The 22,369-nt window shown below is 38.6% G+C and overlaps 1 protein-coding gene across 3 annotated transcripts in view; it reads right to left on the reverse strand.

Annotated features, from left to right (window-relative positions):
• Positions 1–770: 770 nt before the first annotated feature.
• LOC103696264 (ycf49-like protein) overlaps positions 771–22,369 on the reverse strand; it is a 38,500-nt gene continuing 16,901 nt past the window's right edge. The window contains exons 3-5 of one of the 3 annotated variants that reach the window (XM_039117934.1): positions 21,874–21,942; positions 11,144–11,251; positions 771–946 (exon numbers count right to left, since the gene is read on the reverse strand). In XM_039117934.1, the coding sequence (XP_038973862.1) occupies positions 11,144–11,251; positions 21,874–21,942 (177 nt within the window). In that variant the 3' untranslated portion in view covers positions 771–946. Of the gene's footprint in view, positions 947–1,671; positions 1,694–10,991; positions 11,252–21,873; positions 21,943–22,369 lie in introns of those variants that run through there. The other 2 variants (XM_039117935.1, XM_008777825.3) reach the window with 2 other exon arrangements.

Raw genomic sequence — 22,369 nt, forward strand, 5'->3', positions numbered from 1 at the left:
CTTCTAAAGCCAGCGGAGTTCGCGGCAGTGACGGGGACAGGAAATCACGGGTAGATGAGAATTGCTGCAATCCACCTGCCCAGCCAGTCAAAGAATCATGGGATTGAAGGTGCAAACTTACTAAATTGACAGGACAGTTTTTTTGTTGATGTACCAAAACCTCAAACAAAATCCTGTTTTTATTGATGTTTGTGAAGATTAGGGATGTGTCACCAGGGGGCTGAGTTCTTGTGCAGTGGCAGCGGGAGGTTGTCAGATTTTTGGCACCTCGGTTTCTAGGACAGAGCTGTAGACTATCTGGATGGGTATGTGTTATGCATGGCGAGGGCTTCAGGTGAGTTCAGTCTTACTGAAGGAAGATTCGGCCACGGTGATCAGCTGGATCCGAAAGGGCCCAAGCAGTTATAGAGGAGATCATCCCCTCTTCCGCGACATTTGGAAGATGGCGAGGGAGGATGTTACATTTCAGGCTATGCATGTATATCGTGAGGCCAATGGGACAGCCAACTAGGTGGCAGCTTATGTAGTGTAGTACCCCGAAAAAAAATGGTTGACGGGCCGGCTCGAAAAGACCAGGCCCATCCACCATTTACGGTCGTGCCCTAGGCACGATCGTGGGAGAAGAAACGGGAAGAGGGAAGATTGCAGGGAGGCGGCGTTAGAGAGGTCGATTGCCGGAGGAGGCCGATCGTCGGGGGAGGATGATCGCCGGAGAAGAGACAGTGGAAGCAGTGCCCTAAAGATCATGCAAGGCCTAAGATAAACAAAAATTCCAATAAATCCATAATTAATGTATTTAAACCAAACCAACTAAAATGTACTTATTTATTACATAATTTCAAATATCCATAAATAAAAGATAAGCTACTTCTAACTATCTAGCAGTCTGACTCTAGATCGATCTAACTTCTTGTCCCACCCGACAGATTCTATGAATCCAGTGCTTCTGAAAAAGAAAGTAAGTATAGTATGAGTTTTTCCAACCCAGTAAGAATCCCAACAGCCACACACAGTAATAATGATAAAATCATCAAAGTAACAAATAAATGCCATTTCATCATTTTCAAAGCTCAACAAACAACAAGTATATATAACCATTTCATATACATAAATCCCTTTTCACATTATGTAATCCCTTCACGTATTACTCTGATTCCCAAGTTTTAGAATTTATCACTTCTGGCTTTGGACTAACCAAGATCATGTCCCAGTCCAAGACTGCACAAATTCCACGCATAAGCTCGTGGCAGCTATCCCACGCGTAAGCCCGTGGAGGCTATCCCACACATCAGCTCGTGGCAGCTATCCTACGCATAAGCTCGTAGAGGCTATCTCATGACAAGGTTAGTCCAACCCATTTTACATGTCTAGTTTTACATATTTAATCACATTTCCATCACATCATATATTTTCATAAATTCTCAAGAAATATGTTATTTCTTCCCAAATGAATTTATTTCAATATTTTCATAATAAACAAAATGCACGCCTCATAGGTATCGTATCAGCTCATAAAACAATAACATAATTATAAAATAAATCCAATGATAAATCAAATATATGCATAGAGGTGCTCAGATGCAGGAATTCTTACAGGAATGTAGACTGACACAAACACGGATCCGAATCACAACCTACGAGCTGGGGTGCTGAGTCCCCTGATCCAAACCTCCTGGCACCGCTGACTCTTCCCCTACAACATCATTATAAATCACGAACTAAATTATTTAATATTAAAATATTCTAAACCATAACTTACATCTACCTTGGGACCCATTACCAGGTCTCCAATCATCTCAACCCCTCCAGATTTAGGGGCAGTCAGGGAGGCCCAACTCCCCACCTTGTACCACTGGTCTATGTCGTCGCCAGCCATGGCCGCCGCCATGCCGACGACGATGGCCGGTCTCGGTGAAAAGACCAAAGGATGAACGAGAGAGAAGGGAAGAAGACCCTTCACGGATGGGAGTACATCTCCCCTTCCCCATTTCTTGGTCCAAGGGCAGCAGCTGCCACCTGCCCAACCCTCGGCCACAACCCTCTCGACCCTTGGCCACCACTGGCCGAACCATCGCCGGCCGCCACTGTTGCAGTCGCCGGCGATGGTGGCTGGCCAAGAGAGGGAGGGAAGAAGAGATCTTTTCTCTTCTTCTCCAAGAACCGACAGACCTTCCCTCCCCTCCAGCATCATCGACAGAAGGCCACCATGATGGTGGCTTGGCTCCCCCCCCCCCACCCGACGGCAGCCACGGTGGCCCATGACCGCCGTCGTCGCTGCCGGTGGCCAACCGACGAGGGGAAGAGGAGGAGAGGACGGGTTCACGAGGAAGAAGACCTCAGATCCGCCATCCCCCATCTCCAAACAAACCTGCAATCCCTCCCAAATCCTCCCACAGTCCCGATTCAACCCCACCTGCCAAGAATCCCGGCCAACCCGGCAGCCGGTGGCGGCGAGCTCCAGAAGAGAGAGGCCGAAATAGGGTATCCCTGTTTCGGACTCTTCTCCGACGATTCATCGGCCAAAACCCCACCAACTCGACCCAAAAACCAAGCAAATGAAACGCAAAGGACGAGCCATGCTTACCTCGATTCGGCAGGGTGTTCCGGCGACCTTTCCGGCAAGGAATCGAAGGAGAAATCTTGAGTTTTTTACGCACGGATCCAAGGCCTCTTCGTGTGATTGGTGGCGATCTTCGTTGAAGGGAGAAAACTTATAGCTTCCACTGTCCCTTCTCCGGCGATCACCCTCCCCCGACGATCGGCCTCCTCCGGCGATCAACCTCTCTAACGCCGCCCCCTGCAATCCCCCCTCTTTCCGTTTCTTCTCCCACGATCGTGCGTAGGGCACGATCGTAAATGATGGATGGGCCCGGTCTTTTCGGGCCAGCCCGTCAACCATTTTTTTTTCTTCGGGGTATTACATACTCTCCCCCTTAAAAAAATTTTGTTCTCGAAATTAACTTACTTGAAGCCTCAAACTTTAAAAATATGCATCCATTATATCATCCCCAAGATCTCAAATAGTCTCCCTCTCGGAGTACCTACTCACAAGATTTTGACATACAAAAATCACAGCATCTCAAAACTTGATCCTTTCTATTTACCACACATAGGAAGTTTTTTTTTATCTCCTTCAAAAGAATTCCAAACTCCCAACCTTGGATTAAAATACCATAATTATATCCCAAGAAAATTAATTTCTCTTGATTCTACATTGAGATCATATTTGGCTTAACAGAAATAGGAGAAATCTTTAGTATCAAATGCTCTTAATATTCTATAATCATATTTCTTTTCTTAACTTTGCCTGTGATTAAATGATCAACCTTTACCCTAAGATAACCGCAAACCTGTTCAAATAGGTATATTAACAATGTCAGAGCTAGCAGTCGAAGAACTATATTAAATCATTCCAGGCCCAAGCTTAATCGCAGAGCTATCAATCTGTTAACGCTAATTTTGAGATGCCCCAAAATTTTTCTTAGAATTATCAAAAATAGGAGAGCCCATAACTACTTCCAGTAGGCACAGAATCAACGACATTCCCCTCTACTAGAAAACTAACCCAAATCTTCCATAATAATACCTTTCAAATCAAGGTATTATTATTTTTTTTCCTGATCGGTTTCAAAATAACTCAAACCACTACACTTCCGCTGCACACTCTGATCTAACTCATCAAATTCTCTAAAGTCACAAAATGATTTCTGACCAAAGTATCACTTTGCATCGAGACTAAGAAAATCCAAATTTTAAATTTTCAAGTAGAACCAGAGTTAAAACCTCTAGATCTTTTTGTCCTCGATTTATATAGAGTATACTTACCATAACTAACCTCCAATCCTTTAGTCAAGTTTAAGGTCACTACGTGATCTCTACAACCTTCTTAGAATCCAAAATATCTAGGTTTAATTTAAAGGGGGTAATTCTTGTATTCCCTTAGCAATTTAATTAGAAAATCTACATTGATTTTCCTTCCAACAGAATTTACTTCAAATTCAATAGGTTAGAACTGTTGAGCCAATATCACTATGAGTAGGAATTAACTCTATCAACCTCCAAATCCTTCTTCACCAAAATCCTTAATGTCTATGATCAATGCTATACATAATAACTCACATAAGCATCTCAAAATCAAAATCTCTATTCAATATTGTATTTTACAATGACAACGATTTCTGGTTAGATCATAAACCTAGACTTGAGTTCAAGTTAACACATCCAATAGTCTCCAACAATTATAAGAAAAATTCAGTAGCCCAATCCAAATATACAAATTCAAATAATTAGAATATTCCACCAATTTGCATACTATATGGCCTTAAGAATTTAATCTACTAATAGAAATACGCCAATTTACAATATTCAAACATATCAATTCCAAATATAATCCACATACAAATTTAACCTCGAAAAACATTCTGCACTAATACTACAAAAAATCTTTCTTAGCCCACTCCAATAATACGGAAGATGTATGTACAAATCACACTCTAATAATTAGTAGCAAAACCAAAAGTACGATTATATCACAACTCATATCAAGTTTGAACTTCCAAGTCATTTAAATAATATCTGAACATGGTATAACCGGCATGCCATTGTTAATCTTCCTACACTTATCTTAGGTCAAACCTGTAATCATGATCAAAGACAATTTATACTTTCCTTCCACACTCACAATAACCAAACCCGATGCATACATTTTATCACAATGCCCAGTGATCTTACACCTTAAGCACTGAAATTAATTGTCATGTCCCAAGTGATCATAACCTTAAGCTATGATATATTTCTGTCACGATCCCTAATGATCTTCAACATATGCTCAGATTTCAATTTGTCACAATTTTCAATGATCTTAAACCTCAAACTCTGATGCCACTAAGGCCACAGTCCCTAGTGGTCTTAAACCTTAGATTATAATATCATTCTTGTTACAATCTCAAATGATTATAAACCAAATCTCTGATAGTTTTTCTATCATAATTCCCTACTCACACTCACCTGAACCTAAACCATAGGATACCTTAACCTTAAGCTCTGATACCAAATATCACGCCTCCGCCTACGCGAAGCACGTGAGGCACCCAGTGCCCACGTGGGGGCCACATGAGGGGAAAATAAGGGCCTCCCCTGCCAGATATTGTCCGGTTCCGGACCTTCACGCAAGCGTCCTTCACCCCTCCCCGATTTCATTTTCCACCCAAAACGTGTCTGCAGGATTAGGAGACACCCGCCTCATATGCCCAGACTCTAGAACGAGTCTTTTTGATGTGGGACTATTGGGCCTCACATCCTTCCCACCATCGGACAAGAGCCGTCCTCGGCACGGCCACATAATCCCTAAAGTAGAACTCTAGAGATCATGTAAGACCTAGAAGGTACAATATTCACAAAAATGCCAAAATTAATAATTTATGTAATCAGTACATTTTGGTTGGATTTGATTTAATTACATTAATCATTAATTTTGACATTTATGTTAATATTGTACCTTCTAGGCCTTACATGATCTTTAGGGTTCTACTTTAGGAATTATGTGGCCGTGTCACGTGGTCGACCCGGGTGATGGGTTCGGGGCGTGACATGTAGTGAGCCACTCAGGAGGTACCCTATGGTCTGAGGAGAGAGATGCCCGGAGCACTTTGGGACCTTTTGTTTTCTGATTCTATTGGATGTATTCGTATCCGTGATGTATGAAATGCCCGTTCCAGCACTTAAAAAAAAAAAAAAAAAGAAGATTAGGGATGTGTTTGGTTGGAGAAAATTGGACTCCATAATAGAAATAACAATGAGTAACTCCGATTCTAGTCATTCAGTTGGAAATAAATCTCATTCCCATCCCACGAGAGAATGAAAATGCCCCAATCTTCTAAAACTTAATCTCATCTCTCACCCCAATAATTGAATATCATTCTACTAGGTTTACATAAAATTTTGATTTTTCAGACGTACCTCTCTATTTAATTATTTTTTTGGAAGTGCCCCAATCAGTGATTCTGGTTATTTCGATTTCACGAAACAAACCTCGGATATGACAAACCAAAGGCACCCTAGGAATATGTAAGGGAGGATTACTCCATTTTATAGTCCATTATCTATGGATTGTTTCTATAAATAAAAAATAACATCAAATACACCCTCATTGCGACACCATTGAATTGTTTAGAAGGGTAGAACATGTATCATTATAACATAATAAACTGAAAAAATATGAGATATTTCCATATCAGATTTTTCCTTGCTACTAGAACCCAACTTTTTGAGCCAACGACCATCACATTGTAAAGTGAAACGGATTATTTACATCAATCAAATACGAAAATAAATTTGGTAATATAATAATAGTAGCAACCTTCCTTTGCTTGTTAGAAAGGGACTACATATATCGGATATTTTTAAAATTAATGGAATCATGAGCATACATCATAGTGGTTTGAACTTTTTAAATTTTTGCTAACTCATTTTTTTGAGATGAATAATTACTGATGCTATGCGTTTGGTTGCCTGAGGATAAACAAAGAGATAACCTATTGTTGATTTTTTTCTAGTTTGTTCTGTTTTATCCTGTTAATTTTCCCTTCAGGATCTTTTAATTTCTAGAGAGTGAATAGGATTTTAGAAAATTTTTGGGCACTTGTTACCCACAAACTAGATACAAATTTGGATTTATTGCATGGATACCCTTCTAAATATTAAATTTTGCATGAATACCTTTCTAAAATTGATATTTGCATGTATACCCTCGTAAAACTCTGTTATTGTACAAATGCCTATAATATAACGATTGTTCTAATGGTATAAAAAAAACATGTTTATATTAATTAATAATAAAATAAAAGTTTAAAATTACGCTATTGTTTCTCTCTTCTTCTCCTGCTATCGAAATCACGATCTATTTGCATGTCTATTCATTAAGAGTTTTTTAGTCATTTTAATTTGAAACCGTTAATTTTTTAACGTCGTTAGATAGCATGAGTAGATATGCAAAAATAAAAATAAAAAAAATGATAGAATGACAAAACAAGTGTTTTACACGATGGTATACATGCAAATATCAATTTTAAAATGATATTTATGTAAAATCCGATATTTAGGAGGATATTAATGTAAAAAACCCTAAAAATTTTACCAAACAGACAAACTATGGATGTCCCACTTTAGCCCCCCACCATTTCAATACCTCCAATTATTTCTCAAACCTTTTTAACCTGGACAAAACTATTCTCCAACATAAGTCTACAGCAAATCCAGCTCATGTTTTGTACTCCCATTACACATTAGGAAGAGGAATGGCTATTATGATGCAATTGGCGTGTGATAGCCGGCACTTGGTTCTTCCACTTATGCTGAGGACAAAGACAAATGATTTGTGCTTCATGCTCATACGTTTGTCCTTGTGCATGCCAATGTTACCTCTAGAAACCGGACGAACCGGTTTCCTCTCTCTCTCCCTCTCCTCTCCTCTCTCCATTGAGACCTGGGTCGATGGGGGGGAAAAAAACCGAAAAAAAAAGCCAGTTGGAACCAGTTTGTAGTAGACCTTCGGGCGTGGGTACATTGGAATACAACACTTGTTAAACTAATCTTGCATTGAATTCAAATCCCTTTTTTATTGTTTCAACGTAAAAAAAATAAAAATAAAATATTTTATATGTAATCTTTTTTATTCAAACAAGAGAAAGGAAGAATATACAAAAATAAAAATCTTTGATTATCTCATAGATACTAATTTTAAAATATATAAATCATAATCAATAAAGTAGATTTCAAACTTATATCAATCTTTGTTTGTCTACCATTTGATTTTTTTTTTTTTCATTGGTAGATCTTGCTAATTGATGCTTAGTCCTTACATACTTAGTATAATGATAAATACCAAAAGGCCGTCAATACCATAAAATAAGGATTAATACCTATCCGAGGATGAGCCTCAATTCTTCTTTTCAATCATATTCTCTCTCTCTCTCTCTCTCTCTCTCTCTCTCTCTCTCTCTATATATATATATATATATATATATATATATATATATATATATATATATATATTAGCATCCTAACATAATCAATACCATCCAGTTTTATATCTACCAGGTGAGTAAATTTAAGATCTCTAAAATATATAAATTTTTGAATTCTAGATATTTAAAAATGATGATAAAAATAACAGCATGTATTTTCAATTATGATGACCCGTCATTTGTTCTGAAATGTTTAAATTTTTTTATCAAAAATTGACCATTTAACATTTAACCCATATATATTTAATGAAAGAGAATAAATACAAAGAAAAATGGAAGTATAGCACCTGAAGTACATATCCGTAAGATTACAGACAAGCATCAGTTGTAAATTTGGTATGCTACTTCTTCATATACTCCTAGTCTCATCAATCAATCACCATGTGGAGTTCTAGCATAAGTTGTTCATCTCTCATTAAATGTAAGTAAATTTCAACAAATCTCCAGAAGTGAAAACTATCTTCTTATCTTTAACTCGACATTTTATAGTAATATTGATCAGAGAATTATTGAACTCACCCAGAAAATTCAGTATCAAAATAAGACATCTTCATATGTGGAACATACTTTGAAGAGAAATATTATTATGGTCCTTATCAGCCTAAGCAAGCACCCAAATAAAAAATAATGATTCCCTACACTTACAGCCAAGCATCATCGAAACAATCCACTCATAGATCGATCACCATTTCACTCTGCATCCCCAAGAACCGATCCAAAATCCAAATCTGGTAAAGCATATTGTCGGCATTGATAATGTCCGGAATTCTGTCACTAGCCCAAAAAACCCACAACCTAAATACTATCATACTATGAGTCTACCAAAAGGTCCAAAACCAGTCTTCCTTTACCTTCAAACTTCCCTCAAGTCAGTGGGCCATGCAGAGTTTAACTCGTAACCAGAAGGGAACATTCTGAAAGTGATCCCCACCATCAACTCTGTTAATCCAATTGCTCTGATAGAGGCTCTTCCTACCATACCATTGCACTCAAAGATCAGAGCCAACATTGTCAGCATCATATCAATCATCATGCCTTTGAATATTGAAGGATGGAGTTTTGAAGCAGGAGCACACAAAAGACTAGGACCACTTCCATCACAAGACAGAAAAAGGTTAGTCAACAGGGATATGAAACATCCCTCCCAATACCTCTGGGTGCTTCAAGTGGCTTTCCTTGATGTCTTAATACACCGTTGACGTAGCTCCCATGCACTCATTGCTCCTATTGCAATGTCACAATTCATGCCTCATAAGGTCCACTCTCGAGCATTGATCCATCCGCACGCGCAAGGCATTATCTCAAGCAATCAATTACTCTCTAAGACAGAGAATGCTCCATTATCGCAATCACCATCACCAATACGTAGATATCCAAGTACTCACCACTAGTTGCATACCACCCTCCTTTTATACGGCCATGACAGTGAACTGGCATAACAAGAGTTAAAAGGAGGAGAGCTGCAGAGGAAAGCAATCTCAAACCACAAGAAACCAACTTCTCACACGATAAACCATATAATATGCTCGTTGCATTCCCAAAAGCAACATTGTAGGATCATATTGTTAACTGAAACAGCTCCTGGGTTTTATTAAAATCAGAAGAAAGCATTCCCTAGTCTCTGTCAAGGCAAAGCCAGCTAGAAATAACTGCATACCAATATAGGAAACCACAAGGGACTGTTAACCTGCAGTCTCTATGACTAACAAATAGAGTATGTATTCTTTGAATTCAAAAGATTATTTTTGAAATAGCAATGTCACACAGAAAACACCATCAAGGGGGAAAAAACTAGATACAAAAGATTCATTTTGGAGTAGCAATGTCATACAGAAAACAGCAATAGGAAAACAACCAAGGTAATTAAACTACCACATGACAAATTGCCATTGAACTGATAAAACAAGTATTTAACAATGTCAATAATAGAAAACTATGATAAGTGCATTACTGCCAAATATATCGACCAGAAAGCATTAGATGTCTAATTCTTGGTCAAAAAAATGCGGCACCAGGATCACCAGGCTTAAAAAGATGTTCGAATGGCCACGTCAATCATATTGACAAACAGGCCATGCAAAGCACTCCAAAATTGACTTTTCCCCTGAAGGAAATGCAGCTACCACATGAGTTTTGATACCTTACCCCTTGCTCACAATTTGATTTCCAGCATCTTGCACTGGCACAGTCAAATAACTGGTAGCAACACATACAAGGCACCCCAGCCTCGTCATCTTGAAGGTGACATGGTGGAAGACAAGAAACCAAGTAATAACTTCTTAAGGATACTCAGACAGATTAGTATGCTAATGCTTACCTCAAGTTTAACAACTAAACTCACAACACATTTGCAATACAGAAGTCCTTGGCCATATATAAACTCATAACACATTTGCAATGCAGAAGTCCTTGGCCATATCTAAACTCATAACACATTTGGTTCCACGGTAAACCATGATAAGGTACTTTTAATGGTTAAGGCCAAGTGGTCGGACACCTAGAAAAAATTTAAATAATAAGTCTCTCTCTCTCTCTCTCATGTTGATACTCATTATTAAGTAATCAACCATCTAAAAACATCTGAATCTGTGAAACTCAAAATAATTGAATGAAAGAAAAAAGACAAACATGATTATACTGAGATATCAGTGCCTTGGTGAAAAAAATAATAATAAAAAGGAAAAGAAAAGAAAGAAAAGAAAAAACTGCTCTCCATCCCTTTTGTCCATTTGTTATATAAAAAAAAACAGTTTCCCACATAGGTTTCCATAGGGAAATGCTAAACTTGGATTGATGGTAACAAGGTAAGCATCCAATGACTTGCTGAGTTTCCAGGCAAAACTCAGGTCACTTGACATTCTATTCTCAACATCAGTCAATCATTTTGGCTTGACTCAGCTATATCCAGTTAGGTTGTGTAATTATGGGCAGTGTGTTTTGTCAAGCCATTTTTTGGTAGCAGAAAACTAAAATATTGAAGACCTCCATATTTTTATCTATAAAGAGATTAGTAATGGTCATCAACTAAGAAGAAAACACAAAAAAACAGCATAACTCTCATTACAATTGTTGTTTTATTTGAAGCAGATAAAGAATTGTGACAATGTGTTGAAAAAGACCTAAGAGCTTTTGGAGCCTTCTTGAGATGCTTTGAATATGCGAAATGCAGCAATGCACATAGTTATGTTACCAATAACTGTTAGCGCAGCCTGAAGAGCCACCAATATCTACAAAAAACATAGTGTTCTCATGTGACCATGAATACTAAACTCAAAATGCCAAAAATCATATAAAGAAGGATAAAAGAGATGATTATCTAAAAACCTAATCTACCTTACAAAAATGCAAATCTGTATGTATGCAAAACATGAAATTAAATAATTCAGTAAGAGTGTTAAGTGCCGATTACTGCTATATGAGACGAAATCAATTGGAGATTAAGATCTATAACTTCTCTTGCCATTTTCTTGATTAAAGCAATGTTTTTTGGTATAACACACAATTAAAATAATTAATATTTGAGATTTTTTTACATTTAAATATTTCTATTTCAATCTAGAACCAAAACTCTGAAATTTTTACTCAAGTTGCAAACTTTAACCTTTTATTTTAAAGGAATTTAAAGTTTTAAGTATTTTTGCTGAACTTAAATGGGGAATAGTTCATTATTTACAAATAACAAGGTACGCCATCTCGGTATCGGGCTCCGTACTGTTGCCCCACTATCATTGTGTCAACATGGTACAGTATGGGGCCGATTCGGCATCTCGAGTGTCGGTAGGCCCCTTGTACCATATACCGGTACCAAACCAGTACCACATACTGCCTAGTTTGGTACAGTACGGCAAACCTTGACATGTAATTTTAAAAGATCACTAAAAATAAAAATGAAAAATTAAAAGGGACATTTATCTAAACAAGCATGTCTTTGGTACATCTTTTTCTCATAAATCTACTTGTAGAATCTGAGGGTCACACTGACCAACCATAGTAACTGACTGACCTCAACCAACCAGGGATTTCTTTGCAGAATCCCTGCAGAATCTGAGAGCTAAGGAGAGCAAGCTATGGAGAAAATGGAAATGTGCATGGGCTTCAAGAAGAAGGAGCTGCAGGAAGCGAATCTTGGGAAAGGATTTATGGTTTCTTTGGAGTAACTTTCCCGTGCCATTGAATTTTAAGGTTAGCTTGGTTTTTCTAGCAACTATCAATATTATTTTCGGCATTGAAAGTCTACACCATAAGGTCATTTCTAAAACCTAGGGATTTCTTTGCAAAGATTTCTATTGTGCATCATTTTGTTGACTTTATCTTGTATTTTCAACCTATGCCAATCTAAGTGTTATCTTGAAAGGCTAAAACTTGATTTCCAAAGCCAAGGGTTCATTTTGAAATGTTGGACTCTACAATCATATTCAATTTAACAGCTATTCTAAATTTTGAAATCTACAATTAGTTGCAAATAGATGGCTGAGCCTAGGCACGGTATCGAGAGTTCAAGTCCTAGCTCAAACTCAGCTGGCCTGACCTCAAGTCCTGAAAACCCAACCGAAGCTTGGGCCAATCCCTAGGACCAAGTCTAGAGATCGACCTGGCCCCAGCCAAAGAGAAAGGAGCTAGGGCACGCCCTGGCGATGATTGAGGGGGGAGAGCTGCATGGGGTATGGTGACCCATGGATGACGTACCAACAAGGGGAAGAGAGGGTGGATGGAGTGAGAGGAGGATACGAGCATGTTGGGCTTAGACCATGGTCTGCCGAATCGGGCCGAACCGCTGGGTTCAGGCCATACCAAGTTGACCCGGCGCGGGACCAGGTCGGTTCGGCTGTGGGAGTCGAAACCAATCTCGAACCAGTCGGAACCAGTCCGAATCGGCCTTGAACCGCTCGGAACTGATCCGAACTGGTTGGTTTCTTGCCGAACCGGTGCGAAACGGCCGGCTCCATGAGGAACCGATGCGAACCGACTAGTTCCGTGAGGAATAGATGCAAACCAACTAGTTCGCACCAGTTCGAAACGATTCGAACCGGTTCTCCCTCCCTTTCTTTTTAGGTGTTGGGGCCCTCGGCCAAAAAAATGCGACGATTCAAGGAGGATCCAACCCAAAATAGGTATGCTTTCCCTTCCTACCTCATTTCCTCATCTTTTGTCTTTTCAATGCCAAAAAATGCCTCAAAATTTCCAAAACAAGGAGAGATCATGCCAAAATTTTTGATTTTGGCATAATTTCATGATATATTGCAGATCTATGGATGATCTACACAATCCCACTAAAATTTCGAATTAAAACTTAAAAAAATAAGAATAAAATTCAAAAAATGACTGTAAAATTAGAATCTTATTTAGGAGCATGAATGCAACTCTCCAGCTAAATTGTGTTTATTTATTCAAGTTTTGACGCAATCATGTGCATAGTAGCCTAGGCCTAAATTTAAAAAAAATAAAAATAAAATTCAAAAAATGACTGTAAAATTAGAATCTTATTTAGGAGCATGCAAGCAACTCTCTAGCTAAATTTTGTGTTCATTTATTTAAGTTGTGACGCAATTATGCGCATAGTAAGTTACCTTTCATGCAGTCCCACGAGCTTAGAAAAATATATGACACATCCATGGTAGAATTTTTCATATATCTGAGCTCTAATTTTATAAAATATTTATATTTAAATTTTTTAATTTAAAAAATAATTAAAAATGCATAATTAATAAAAAATTATAAAAAATTAATAGTACGTATTACATATTTTATAAGTATTTCTGAAGTAAAAAATATATTTTTCTGAATTTATAATATTTAAATATATTTCTAAATTTAAAATTATTAAAAATATATAAATAAATCAAAAAAATGAAACATTGGTACTACGTATTAAATAAGTCGGATATATTTTCTGAAGTAGAAAATATATTTTTTTATCGTAACAAAATTTTGCTATTTTTAAATAATAAATAAAATGATGTATTTGATAAACCTGCAGGAATTGAACATCAAGAAAAAAGGACCCAAAGCATGATATTGATTGAGATAATGGGCAAATGCTCTCGGATTGACACAACTGGAGGTGCAACTAATGCAACATAAAGTTCAAGAGAGGAGGGGCAACCATGTTGAAGCAACACCTAGCTGGTAGTTATTTCGGCGTATCAATGTACCGAAATGGCCTACAAAAGGTCCAGTAACTGATGAAGCACTTCGCTAATTTCAGAGCAGCAAAAAAGAGAATTTCTAAGAAGATGGAGGGGGACCATCGAGCGGCAGAGGCACCTTCCTATTACTCTAAGAAGTCAGAAAAGGCGCCCGCTCCAGATGACAAGGCACAGATCCAGGCTGCCATTCAAGCGAGCCTGGATGAACAGTCGTAACAGGATGAGGTGGCCAAGCATAGGCTCAATTTGGGCTCTCAAACTGTGAGTCAGGCTCCAATTCTGCAACCAGCGGAGCAAATCCAGAGTTTAAAAGGACCTCCCCATTTAGGAAGGCCGTTAGTAGAGACGATAGCCATATTGCATCTATGCTGGAGACCTTTAGTAGCAAAAAAATCCTCCACGGAGATTCCATCAAGAGCCACCATCCATGATTTAGATTCACATGCCTTCCCCAATATGGATTCGAAGCAGCAGAGGATTGACACTATATTAAAGAAGGATAAGAACAAGGATATATAGTGAGTTACTGGATCCTGGTTCCACTTCAGCCACATCCAAATGAATGCAGCAAACAACACATACTATATGTCAGTCATTTTTTTCATACAAACTGTCGGTCCCAATATAGATCCTCCAAGACCAAAGGACATCTATGGTGAGCTTCTTGACAACAATAAGGAGTTAGAAAAGTGGATTGCCTCATACAAGAGCAAGTAGCCTACATATGGACTGATAGTGATATGTGATGGTTGGACCGATCTACCAAGCGGAGCATCATCAACTTCTTGACATACGGTGATACGAAGACTTTATTCCAAAAGTCGGTTGATGCTTCCAATCATGTGCACGATGCTATATACATCCTCAGATTATTTAAGGAGGTGATTAATCGGATAGGAGAAGAGAATGTCGTGCAAGTCATCATTGATAATGAGCCACAACATAAGGTCGTCGGAGAGATCTTGATATAGTGGCGACTATATATTTTTTGGACCCCATATGCATATTACATTGACCTTATATTGATGAACATTGCAAATATTTGTAAGGTACAGCAAACAGTGGAGACAACCAAAACCATCACCAGATATATTTATAACTATACATGGATCCTATCACTGATGAGGACATATGCAGAGAAAGAGATCTTGAGATTAGGTGTGATACAGTTTGCTACTAACTATATTGCACTTGATAGCCTCGAGAGGAAAGCAGCCCTACGTCAAATATTTGTCAATGCCAAGTAGCGGAAAAGCAGATTTGAGAGGGCTAGCACTGAGGGGAGCATTATGGAGGACTTGGTGATGAGGCAAATATTCTAACGGGCCGAGAAGATAGTAAAGACTATCAAGCCATTATACGAAATGCTTTAGGTCGTGGACAACAAGAACTACCCTCAGATGGGCTTCTAGTATCATCTGATGAAGAGGACAAAAAATCATATCAAGAAAGCAAATTTGACGCATGCTCAAGAGTATATTGACATCATTGAGTGACAGTAGACTACCAGATATGTAGAAACTTGCATCTAGCAGGTAAGCAAGAATATTGAAAATTAGACTGCTCCTGTATTTGCCACTTTGTTCTCAACTATTTCGATTCCAGCAAACGGAGGCGGAAAAGCCGTAGCGCGCGCCCTGTAGTTTTGAAGCAGGGTGAGACAACTTTAGCTAGGAGGAAGTTTTCTTTCTCTGATTTACTGTGTCATGGGTATACCCATGATTTTCGTGTTCGGGATCAGATCAGATTCGGAATCGGAGAATAGGAACAAGAGGAACGAAGTAGCTCGCCTAAAAGGAGAGGAACGACTTCAACAAAGGAACTACTCTTTACTTCGATAAAGAAAGAGTATAATTTTACTAAAACAATTACAAACTCTATTTACAGCTTACTATTTAAACCAAAGGTTCCAGGACACTGTACATCAATTTGATATGGATGAACTTCTAGCCACTCTACGTAATATGATTCACCAGGAGCCTGATCTAAAAGTTGCAACCCTATGTCTAAAAGAGATAAGTTAACTTAAGTGACATATGTAAGTTAACTCGTGTCTTCAATAATTAACATATTATAACACGATTCTTTTTTATAGACAAAAATATTTAGGGAGAGCACTAACAGCTTTGGAGTCTCGGCAGCTATCGTAAGTAAGAAAAGTATGAATTCATGTATATTACATATCAACGATAACTATTATCTGATGTTAGATAATTAGTAATATGATACTATCTTATATATAATTTTCTTCAATATTTTTGCAGCTGAATGGTGGATTCATTTAGTATGTCTGCGAGAAATCTTAAACGGCTAGCTATTTGAATCCTCTTCCAGACGGTCTTTTAGAGTGGCTGTGAGCACAACTGATCTACCTTTCTTCTCAGCCACAGCAAGTAGAACCACCATTTAACACAGAAGCACCTCAATAACCTTGTATATATTTACTACAATCTGAGGTTGAGGCTGAAGTGCATTCAGAAGAAAGTTGAGCTAAAGTACATAGATTCGATCCATAACATTTTCGTTGACAATGACGATAATCCTATGATTGAATGGTTTATGGGCCAGCAGCAGGACCGAAGCTTAATGAGCTAGGATCGCCTCCATGACTGGCCAATTTCGTAACCAGCGAGGCTAGGGTGGATGCAAGGCAATGGGCAGATCACAACATTCCATGCATCCTTCTAATTGATCAGCCACAACCACAGGGGTCACTAGGGAGCTGGTCATCACATGACTCCTTGTCCAAGACATTCTTGTAAAGATATAATCGAAAGTTACTTAGACGAGGCCACCTCAATTAGGAGGGCAACATCTATCCTCCTAGCATAGCCAAGCAGAGGGATAGATAGGATAAACAGACAGCTGCTCAATGCAGCCAAAAAGAAAAAGAATAGGCAGTTGTAGCTCCAATGAAGAGCGTGGAGTCAATTCACTCAAATTCAGAGACTAGAAAGAGAAGCGATAACAGTTCTAGTAGTCATAGATCTGCTGGCTAGAAAAAGAGTGGATGACATAAGACTACTGTTTATGAGACAGTTGTAGGATGGTCTTCAATTCACTAGTTAGTCCCAGTTTACGTATGCTATACAGAATAGAGACCATGGTGCACGATCTGATAGACCCCGCGAGGATACAATTGCATATATGAGATAAGCTACTCGAGATGATTCAAGAGGACATGATGCAGCTGCAGATGACCTCGCACGTAGAGTAGGATTTATATATGTGTTATGTTTCAAGTCATTGGATCCTATTACCCACAGCCACAGGCAGTCTATGATCCATATGAATACAGATATCGATATGGTACATTTGAGGCATCATCTTTTGATGGCTACTATCTTACACAGCCCGAAACATCTTACGGGTCGAATTTTGCTACTGAAATATTTAGATTGGCCCCTCCACAGTCATATTATTAGCTAGAGCTTTAGTCAAAAATCTAAGTGGTTATAACCTAGAGCGTGTTTCTTATAGAATGAGCGTATAGGACTACAACGCCGCTTGGTTAGAGGGGTAAGCTGATGTGCTTCCTGATTATGCTAATGATCCGGATATCTATAAGAGACACAATATTTTAGATATCGATATATTGTACTTTAAATATATATAATTGTTTGAATTATTTTATTTTTGTATCTTACAAATTGATTTTAGGATATTTCATATTGCTTCTTAAGCATGCAATATCTCACTAATCATTTTCAATTTTGCATCACTCTAAAACATCAAGATGCATCATTTAGGCTATATCGAAATCATAGAAACATCAAAAAACAACAAACTATACTTAAAATCATCAAAAAAATTGAAAAAAAATTGATTATCAAAAAATCAAACCACAAAAATATTGAAAAAAAATGGTGTCAATTTGGAACCGGCATGCCTCTGCGTATTGTGTTTCGATATGGTTCTGAATCAGTACCATATCAAACCAGCCGCCAACCGGTACGGATCTTGGTACCGATTCGGCAGACCTTGGGCCTTAGACAAATGAGCAAGTTAGGTAGGTTAGATTTGGATTTAACCAACCCAAATTACACACCTAAAAGAAATACTTGCATAAGTCATCAAAGTGTATATAATCTCAAATAAAGCAAAATGGGGCTCCATATATAATCTCATGAGTAAAGAAATTTTCAATTAATCGCCTACCATGATCGTACGATTTCAAAAATAGAATATATTCATCACAATTGTACTTAAAATTTGGAGTTGTTTTCTTAACATGATATATGTAACATGTCTCTAGGTTTGGAATGGGCCCAAGCCGACTTCAAGTCAAGTTTTGATCCGGGTCCAAGAGAGTTCAAGCTTGGGTTGTAGAAAACAAACAAAAATGTGTCCAGACCAAAACCCAGCCTGAAGCCTGACCCATCTTGGTTTGCCCCAAAATATTATAAAACCCCCCATCCTTCCACCTTCTATGCCTCTCTCCCCTTCTCTCATCCTCCCAATCTCTCTCCTCTCACTCCATCGCTCTCCTCTTCATCTTTCTCTCTCCTCTCTCCAGTGCCCCCCTCTCCCAACTTCTCTCCTCTCTCTTGATCACCTCTCTCTCCTCTTCCTATGTCTCACTTGATCTTCACTCTCCCTCCTAAAGTCCCCACCTTTCTCTATATTCGGTGTATCCCACTCTCTATCTCTCTCCCCCACTCTCTATCTCTCTCAATCTCTCTCCTCTCTCTAAGCTCCATCTCTCTTCTCTCTCCTCTTAGTCTCTCTCCTCCCCCTTTGCTCTCTCTCTCTCTCGTTTTGCATGATCCATGGGAAGCAAGGCAAAAGGCAATGTGGCTCCCAGTGGTGACCATTTCAATTTTTCAGTAAAAAGGTTCAGGGTTTGGGATCCAGGCCATGCCAAGCCTTTTGGCCTAGTCGGGCTCGACAGGCTTGATTAAGTCAATCCATCTAGGCTTAGATCTAGGGTCAAGCTGAGTTCAGGCTAGAGTCCGGTAAATTTTTTTGGGGCTAGGCCCAGCTAGAAGCTTGAAATTTTTTCGAAGTCGGGCCTAGGTAGCATGAAAACCCAACCCTACCTGGTCCATTTCTAATCCTATATGCCTATTAAACATATAGATTGAGAGTTACCATGAAGTGGCATAAAAAATTCCTCGTTTGAAGAACAAATCTAGAATCACATCCCAAATCATCAATGGAATTTAAACGGAAAGGAAAAGGTGTTGCTATAACAATTAGAGCTTATTATGAATAGAATTATCAAATTTCACAGTATCACAAAGATAAACAAAATGAAGAAAAGATGAAATAAAGAGGAGAGAATGTGTAGAAGTGGAGAGTTGAAGGTAGAAAGAGAGCAACTTAGCTTTATTGCTAGACTTGATGTTATCTAATTATGGAGGCTGTTTATTTAATGTTACCTAGACACTTGGCATGGCAAGTGTCTAAGAGTCTTCAAGTGTTTGCCACAGCAACCTCCAAAAATCTAGGCACTAGGACATGGCACACAAGCATAGATAGATACATACATATATAGTTTACATGTCTTGTGTTTATATATGTATATGTTTTGTGTACATGTCTTTTGATGTTTATTCAAAAAAAAAGAGAAAAATAAAATTATATTTAATAAATAAATTAATAAAATAGTCACAAGATTGCAAGTTGTTTAATTTATTTTGAGGTCCATGTAAGATCTGTTAATATGCTTAGAATGAAAACTAACCATGATATATTTATACTTAAAACATAATGACATTTTCCTTAAAATACTCATATAAATGTTATAACTTCATATTTAAAATATAATGATGCATTGCCTAAAATATCCATAAAAGATTGATAACTTTATTTTAAAAACATAATGACACTTTGCTTGAAGTGTCTAGAAAAACTTAAGGACACCTCACTTGAAGTGCCAAAAAAATTTAAGGACACTTCACAAAGGGGCTGTTTGGAGTCTTACAACTGGAGATGTATGCAGCTCAACTTGCAAGTGTGGGTCGTCCCACATGTCTGGATTTTTGTAAGACAAATTGCATAGTAAGTTGAGTTGCTTGGTCAGCTGCAACTCGGGGCTATCTCGCAGCAGGTCGAATTGCAGTCAAAATGGCCGTGAAACAAATTACAGTCGCTTGAGTAGGTATCTTAACTAAAACAAGAAAGTTACTCTCCCCCTCCTCCCCCATTCCCCTCTCCTCCCCCACACCTACTCCCAAGTTCCTCCTTGTCACCACCCTCGATGCTGCTGCCGGCCACCTTTAGGAGGCTACAACCACTTCTTTCGCCTCAAAGTTCACCATAGAAGGCTTCTCCTCCTACCCTTTCTCTCCCGTACCCTACCCGCTCTCGAGTCTCTCCTCGTTATCACCCTCGATACTGCGTTCAGCCCTTGTCGCCTTCGAGAGGTCCACGGCCACCTTCTCCACCTTGAACTTCGCCACAGCACCCTCCTCCTCCTTTGTCGTTGCCCACTCCCTTCCTTCTCCCCTTCACCTTATCCGTCCTCCTCAAGGCTTGGACCACCACCCGCTCCCTCCCTATGGGCACCTAGGTCTATGCCTAGGCTCTCTCCATCGGCAGTTTCGACGTCAACCTCTTCATCCAAAATACACTTCTCCTTGTACATTGAGTGCTCCGACCTAGCGTCCACTTGTAAGGTGTTCGATGGGTTGTTTATCAAAGATGCCCCTCTTTCCCTCAAACTCTCCTCCAAGCATAGGAAGTGAGCTTTTTGGTAAGTCAGCTACCGTAACTTAAGTTGAAAAGCAAATTGAGTTGCAGCTTCAAATACAAGGCTCCAAACAGCCCCTGAAAGTATCCAGCACTTAAAACAAAATCCCCTGCATGACACTTCAAAAAAAAAAAAAAGCTATTGAACACTTTTTCTAATGTCAGCAGAACATTTCAAAGTGGGAGTATGGAACCATGTTGTATCATGTCTTGCAATGTCCAAGTGTCTAAAGTGTCAACACTTCCAAGAAGCTTCAAAATGTAGTGTGCAGCTCGGGGCATATCGTACCGTATTGAGTTAATGCCGGTATGAAAACATTTTTTTAGGTCAGTACAAGCCATGTATCGACACGTATCGACCCATACCTAAACATACCTAGACGTATTAACATGAACCGAGGTGCATACGAATCCGGAACACCCGGTTTCAGGCAGTACCATGATAAAAAGTGAGAAAAATATCTCAAAAGCAGTCTAGGTATGTGGTACATATCATATCGAATCGTCTCGTACCATACCAAACCGGTAACATACTGATAAAATATCTAGTACCGAGATTGCGGACCTTGTTACATACTATATAAAATCCAAATTATATAAACTTCTATATTAGACCTTGGTTACAAATTACGTATTACAATGAATCAGCCCACATATATTTCCAGTATATCATGTAGAATATTCTCTAGTACTTTTAGAATCCACTATATAATATAGTCTTCACAACATTTTTAAATCTTCTAACTGATCATAACTATAACATGCATGCTAAAAATGCTAAAATTAATAGGAGAGAAATACAATTCATATAGTAAGATGAAAATTGAAAACAGAACGTCGCATAAGCCTATAATTTTCCACTATGCATGGCGTTAAGAGAGAGAAAGAGGGAGAGAGAACTATAATCTACAATCTGTGTGTATGTATGCATATCTTTCTGTCCTCTTAAACATATACCTATATATGCAAGTATTAAGAAAGCATTATGTATGAATGATATGTTATCTCACCTCCAGAGACGGTGAGTTATAAAAGAAATGCCATGTGCATGCACACAATGCTCCGCCAAGAAGTGGAACCTGCAGATAGAAATTACGAGAAATAAGTCATTGAAACTCAATATTTGACACAAAAGTTCTAATTGTAAAATTTCCTCATCCACAAGACTTTGTGACTCATACTGAAATTCTACCACAAGCAATTATGGATCAATATATAGCAACAAGGTTCAAAAATTAGAACTAAAAAATATGCCTTTTTTACATATGCAAATGACAAAATACTATGAAAAAAGATACATGAAGAAAAATAATCATAAAGGTATAGCCAAAGATCGCTAAACTAGGCCGAATCGCCTAGTTCAGCTCGGACCAAACAGACCCAACGCGGGATCGATTCGGATGTGGGGTTTGGTTCTGAACCCGAATCGGTCCGAATAGGGCTGGAACCAAGGTCCGCCGTACCGGTACCGGTCGGCGTACCGGTGGCCGGCCGGACCGGTACGGT

The sequence above is a fragment of the Phoenix dactylifera genome, unplaced genomic scaffold, assembly GCF_009389715.1.
Source record: "Phoenix dactylifera cultivar Barhee BC4 unplaced genomic scaffold, palm_55x_up_171113_PBpolish2nd_filt_p 000288F, whole genome shotgun sequence".
NCBI lineage: Eukaryota > Viridiplantae > Streptophyta > Magnoliopsida > Arecales > Arecaceae > Phoenix > Phoenix dactylifera.